Genomic DNA, 6,811 nt, shown 5'->3' with positions numbered 1-6,811 from the left:
AGCCCAAGTGTCTAGATGATCTCAGATCTACTGTGGGTTGTTTCTGAAATCAGGCACCAGTTCTAGTGTAACAGTATAACTTTAGTCCGTCCCCTCGCCCCGACCCGGGCGCGAACCAGGGACCCTCTGCACACATCAACAACAGTCACCCACGAAGCATCGTTACCCATCGCTCCACAAAAGCCACGGCCCTTGCAGAGCAAGGGGAACCACTACTTCAAGGTCTCAAAGCAAGTGACGTCACCGATTGAAACGCTATTAGCGCGCACCACCGCTAACTAGCTAGCCATTTCACATCGGTTACACTAGGGCACATAAGAGTTGGAGGGGACTGCATGGGAATAAGGCAACAAGACAACGTGTCTGATAGCGTGCCTACCTCTGACACTTCAGATTCGGCATCAACCAACATCACTATCCTATCAGACAGCATCTGGACTGGCATAGTCAAACACATGGATAACAATGACTCACCATGCCTTCTGTTGTCCGAACTACAGAAACTTGACTGTGATTTTGAGGAAAGTGAGCAATGTATGATACATTATTAGGATGGCTGCCTGAATGCTGCCTTAGAGGAAGCAATATTCTGATGGCTGGTTTCTTGGAAGTAATATTGTTTCAGAGCTTAAGGTCAGAAGTGGTATGAGGAAAGAGTCTACAGCTCCATTTGTACAGCAAAAAAATCGAGATTGGACGTTATCTAACGGTTCCTTACTTCTGTCATGCATAAAGACAACATGCCCTTGCTTTTGTTGTACTAACTTTTTCTTCCATCAAGCAGTTCAGTCTGAGTCATGAACAATTAAAGAAAAGATACCAGACAAATTTCAGACTCTGATCACAGCCGTAACAAAATCAAGCTGCAGATTCGGTTCTTGTTGTCGAGATTAAACCAATTGTTACCAGACATTTACTGAAATAGATGTTATGAAATACTGCCCCCTGGTTTTATAAAACACAAGCGCCTCTTTTTTGTATCTCTGTGAGACACAATATTCTTGCAATTCGTTTTATATCCAGCAGATGGCAGCGTATGTCAAGACTAGTGTGAATTCACACTGAGGGAACGTGTTTCAGATGTAGCTAGAGACCCCAGAGTAGCCACAGACAAACGTAAAGACACACAAATATAGTTCACAGATAACTCAAGGATAAACACGCACATACATAATAACACTGACACTCAAGACAAAAACCTGAGCACAGCACACACAAATGTACCAAAAACATATATATACAGACAATATCTCATATTAGATGCTGTTAAATGTTGTATGGTGCACAGTGGCACAGAAACACAAGTGTGTGTTGCAGTCGGATCTCTCAGTGCATGCTATGCACAAAAGTAGTAACAACCTCTGTGAAGGATGAAGGCATCCCACCACTCTGTGTCCTGTCCTTTAAATCAACTGCTGTGCTGCAGGCCTCTCTCACACTGGCTAGCAAAGCTTCACACTGGAAACTCCGTTACTCTGTTATTCCCCTGTGTGTGTGTATGTGTGTGTGTGTGTGTGTGTGTGTGTGTGTGTGTGTGTGTGTGTGTGTGTGTGTGTGTGTGTGTGTGTGTGTGTGTGTGTGTGTGTGTGTGTGTGTGTGTGTGTGTGTGTGTGTGTGTACGGTGCAGTGGAACTCCATTGGCTATGTCCTGTTTGTTTGTTAATAAACCGTGTGTGTGCTGTCTCAGAAGGGGGCGCCTCTGACCAATTTTTGTGGGACGGCAGGTAGCCTAGTGGTTAGAGCGTTGGACTAGTAACCATAAGGATGCAAGATTGAATCCCAGAGCTGACAAGGTAAAAATCTATCGTTCTCCCCCTGAAAAAGGCAGTTAACCCACTGTTCCTAGGCTGTCATTGAAAATAAGAATTTGTTCTTAACTGACTTGCCTAGTTAAATAAAAAATAATAATAAAAAAGACATTCTAGGCTTTTCCTAACACAAAGATTCAAATTATTGTGTGATTCTCTTATCAACCCCTCTGTGTAGGTCTACTGAGGCATGATCTCTTGACCTAGATATTCATGAAAATGTTAGTGCCAGATTTCGATTTGAGAGAAAACAACTATTCAATCACCAACAAGATTAAAACAACATTCAATTCAATCAATTCCCATATTACTTGCTGATCTTTAGTGGGATCATCTTTAGAAAATAAACATTCTGTCTTCTGTGCGTAGGCCTATGTCTAATCAAAATGGTTAACCTAAATCTGCACACAAACAATCGTTATAATTGTAGTAAAAGAATAAGGAGGGGAGAATACCATTTTTCATGCAAATCTCTGTTGGTTATTGTGCGGTACGTGAACGCGCCGCAATCAACAGTGCTCAGCGTCTTCTGAGAGCGCGCGAGAGATCCACGGAGAGACAGGACGACGAGGGGAGAGGCAGGAAGAGGGCGCGAGACAAATAGGGAAAATCCCAATAATGGAGTGGCGGCGGAGGAGGTCGTTTTCGCGAGCTCGGACTGGTCATAGTTGACGTTTTCATTTTCTCAAAATTGGATGTAAATTCTATAATTAGGGACTGTGCACCAATATCTCCAGCTCAAAGAAGCCCTCCACGGGTGCCTCAGATGCTACACGTAAACGGGGGATCCACCACTGGCACTAGGCAACAGCTTATCATTTCTGGTGGGCTTGGATGAGGATACTAAAGGACATCTTTTTAAGATAGCATTGGTTGAGGATATTGCAAAACCGTTTTACCGTGAAATATCCTATTTCGGACTCCACTTCTCTTTTCTAAGGAACGATACATTATTAATTACCAGTATTATACATACATGTATATATGTGTAGGCTTGTAGGTTCGCAGGATGAATCTACAATGATATGGTAGCCAAAAATAAATAAAGGCTAGTCAATAATAATAATTAATCAACGTATTTTAATAATAGATTTATTCTGAATAGCTACACTGCTACCAAATTTACAATCACAGCTTTCACAAACGGAGACGCGCAAAGACTGAGTGAGTCATTAAAATAACGAAAAGAAAGCTACAGTATAGTGGAAAACATGTTGCCTTCACAAGAAGCCGCCAAGATTTACCATGATAATTACATGCGGAACTCCCGCGCCATCGGGGTACTCTGGGCGATATTCACCATATGCTTTGCCATCATCAACGTGGTGGTCTTCATTCAGCCCTACTGGATCGGGGACAGTGTGAGCACGCCGCAGGTGGGTTACTTCGGCTTGTTTCACCAGTGCGTTGGAAGAGGACCGCCCAACCGAGAGCTCACCTGCACCGGAAGCTTCGCCGAGTTCAGCTCCATCCCCTCCGGCGCCTTCAAATCGGCGTCGGTCTTCGTGTTTCTGTCCATGGTGCTGATTCTGGGCTGCATCGCCTGCATGGCGCTCTTCTTCTTCTGCAACACCGCTACCGTCTACAAGACTTGTGCCTGGATGCAGCTCCTATGTGGTACGTAAAACCAATGGAAACTCAGTTACACAATATTGTTTCAGCACATTAATATATTGGTGGATAGGATTTTTCACTGGTATGTCACAGGCGACTGCAAACACATGGATCTACTGGTTACAAGTTACATGCAAACAACCTTGTCAAAACAATTGCAACATGCTGCTTGTGCTGTTGCTATTGCTAAGGATGATGGGTTATATCTACAGGCAGATTAGATTCACCTCGCTGCAAAATCATTTTGACTCCACATTTCTACACAGGTTCCAAACTCTCCGGGCTTACTGGGAGTGGAAGTTGGATGACTTCATGTCATTTTCCATTGTCACTCAGAGTCATGGAACTGTGGGAGGAAGACAGATATACTATAGGCTGCCACACGGACCCACATTGAGCTCTAGCGATTGCAGATGAAGCATTCATTTGCTCAACAAATCAGTCTCAAAAACAGCCAACCCACTACAAAAGGCCTCTGTCTGTTGGGTGGATGCATTCCTTCAACCATGACCTGACCACATAGAGAGTTGCCCTCTTGATAAATAGAAGAAAGAGGTAGGGGGGAAATGAAAACAGGTCATTTATGGAACTTAATTCACTCACTCCCACTCAGATCTATACCTCAAGGACCTCCCAGAGTGGATTATAAATTCATCAATGCGGGTCGTTCCATTTCATTTCAGCAAGACACCCACCATCTCAGATTGTTTTTAAATGGTTTATGTAGTTAGAAAAATATAAGGTAAGCATTCCTGCAATGTTATTTTGTTGAAAGACAATTTTAACTCTTAACAAATTCGGACAGTTCAATTTATATGATTCATACAGTGCCTTCAGAAAGTTCACACACCCCTTGACTTTTCTGCATTTGTTGTGTTACAGTCTGAATTGAAAATTGATTACATTTATATTTTGTGTCACTGATCTACACACAATACCCCAATAAGGTCAAAATGTCAGTCTGTTATTAGAAATGATTGAAAAATTCATTCAAAATGAAAAGCTGAAATGTCTCAAGTCAATAAGTATTCAACCCTTTTGTTATGGCAAGCCTCAATAAGTTCAGGAGTATAAATGTGCTTAACAAGTCACATAATAAGTTGCATGGATTCAATAACAATAGTGTTAAACATGATTTTCAATTACTACCCCATCTCTGTGCCCCACACATACAAGTATTTGTAAGGTTCCTCAGTCGATCAGTGAATTTCAAGCACAGATTCAACCACAAAGACCAGGGAGCTTTTCCAATGGTTCGCAAAGAGCACCTATTGGTAGGGCGGTAACAAAACAAAAAACAGACATTGAATATCCCTTTGAGCAGTCATTAATTACACTTTGGATGGTGTATCAATACACCCAGTCACTACAAAGATACAGGAGTTCTTCCTAACTCAGTTGCCATAGAGGAAGGAAACCGCTCAGGGATTTCACCATGAGGCCAATGGTGATTTTAAAACAGTTACTGAGTTTAATGGCTGTGGTAGGACATAACTGAGGAAGGATCAACTAATATAAATTACAGATTGAAAAGGAGGAAGCCTGTAAAGAATAAAAATATTCCAAAACATGGATCCTGTTTGCAATAAGGTACTAAAGTAATACTGCAAAACATTTGGCAAATAAATGACATTTTCCTGAATACAAAGCGTCATGTTTTGGGCAAATCCAACACAACACATCACTGAGTACCTCTTCATAGTTTCAATCATGGTAGTGTCTGCATCATGTTATGGGTATGCTTGTCATTGGCAAGGACTCAGAAGTTATTTTTGATAAAAAGAAATGGAATAAAGCTAAGCATAGCAAAATCCTAGAGAAAAACTTGGTTCAGTCTGCTTTCCAACATACACTGGGAGACAAATTCACCTTTCAGCAGGACAATTACCTATAACACAAGGCTATAACATCACAGGATGAGACCAATATGCAGACACAGGAGGCAGATGGTTCGAGTCTCTGATATTTATTAATAGGCAAGGGGCAGGCAAGAGGCAGGTTGAGGACAGGCAGAAGTTCGTAAACCGGGTCAGAGTCAGATGGGTAAAGGACGGCAGACAGGCTCGAGGTCAGGGAAGGCAGAATGGTATGGCAGGCAGGCTCAGGGTCAGGGCAGGCAGCAATGGTCAGAACCAGGAGGACTGGAAAACAGGGACCAGAAAAACAGGAGTACAGAAAAACATGATGGTAGGCTTGACGAGACAAGACGAACTGGAAACAGACAAATAGAAAACACTGGTATAAATACACAGGGGATAATGGGGACAAATGGAAGATACCTGGTGGGGGGTGGAGACAAGCACAAGACAGGTGAAACAGATCAGGGTGTGACAAAGGCCAAATATACACTGGAGTTGCTTACCAAGACGACATTGAATGGTCCTGAGTGGCCTAGTTACAGTTTTGACTTAAATCGGTAAATATATGGCAAGAGTTAAAAATGGCTGTCAAGCAATGATCAACAACCAAGTTTGAAGAATATTTTAAAGAATAATGGACAAATATGGTACAATCCAGGAGTGCAAAGCTCTTCCAGACTTAATCAGAACGACGCACAGCTGTTATAGCTGTGAAAGGTGATTCTAACATGTATTGACATTACAGAGTATTTTGTGTAAATCATTGACAAAAAATTACAATTGAAAATCACTTTTAATCCCACTTTGTAATAGAACAAAATGTGGAAAAAGTCAAGGGGTGTGAATACCTTCTGAAGGCACTGTTTAATATTCATTAAATATAGTACTCAACATCCGATTTGGAACAAACCACATCTTAACAATGACTAAGATCTCAGGGATCCAAATAAATGGTCGAAAGCCACCTGCGGACGCCCCAACTCCACACCAAGCCCACCCCAACGGCCAGTAAACAGTATCAGTTCTCTATGTTTGACAAGTTATATGAAGCTGTGGCTTGGAGTATTGTTTATTCATACTATGTAATGTATTCTTAGTGAATTAGTACCAGGTTTTGCCCACTAGATGCTGCTGTTCTGCTATTACTGCCACACCCTTTTATCCATGTATTAAATGGAACCCTTTGCAACTTTGGGTAGAAAACCCATAGCTTTTGCTCAAGATGGAAATAAATGGTGTGATCATCCGTTCAATTCAAGCCAGTCCTCCATGAAAGCAATTCAAACACATACAAACTTTCCTTCTCTTGAATCTAATCTGCTCAATGAAGTCAATCTGTGTAACTAGCTGCACTCTTAGAAAAAATATTTCCAAAAGGGTTTTTTGGCTGTCCCTGTAGGATAACCCTTTTTGTTTCCAGGTAGAACCCTTTTTGGTTTCAGGTAGAACCTTTTTGGGTTTCGTGTAGAACCCGACATGAAACCCAAAATGGTTCTTCAAAGAGTTATCTTATGGGGATAGCCGAAGAAC

The 6,811-nt window shown here is 41.8% G+C and overlaps 1 protein-coding gene across 1 annotated transcript; it reads left to right on the top strand.

Annotated features, from left to right (window-relative positions):
• Window positions 1-3,016: 3,016 nt before the first annotated feature.
• Window positions 3,017-3,433, top strand: LOC120060933 (LHFPL tetraspan subfamily member 4 protein-like). Its single transcript, XM_039010372.1, has one exon. The coding sequence runs from the start codon at window positions 3,020-3,022 to the stop codon at window positions 3,431-3,433; it is 414 nt and encodes a 137-aa protein (XP_038866300.1). The 5' UTR covers window positions 3,017-3,019.
• Window positions 3,434-6,811: the final 3,378 nt, after the last annotated feature.

The sequence above is a fragment of the Salvelinus namaycush genome, chromosome 16, assembly GCF_016432855.1.
Source record: "Salvelinus namaycush isolate Seneca chromosome 16, SaNama_1.0, whole genome shotgun sequence".
NCBI lineage: Eukaryota > Metazoa > Chordata > Actinopteri > Salmoniformes > Salmonidae > Salvelinus > Salvelinus namaycush.
The sequence above is the reverse complement of the archived record's forward strand: the minus strand, read 5'-3'. Positions and strand labels throughout refer to the sequence as shown.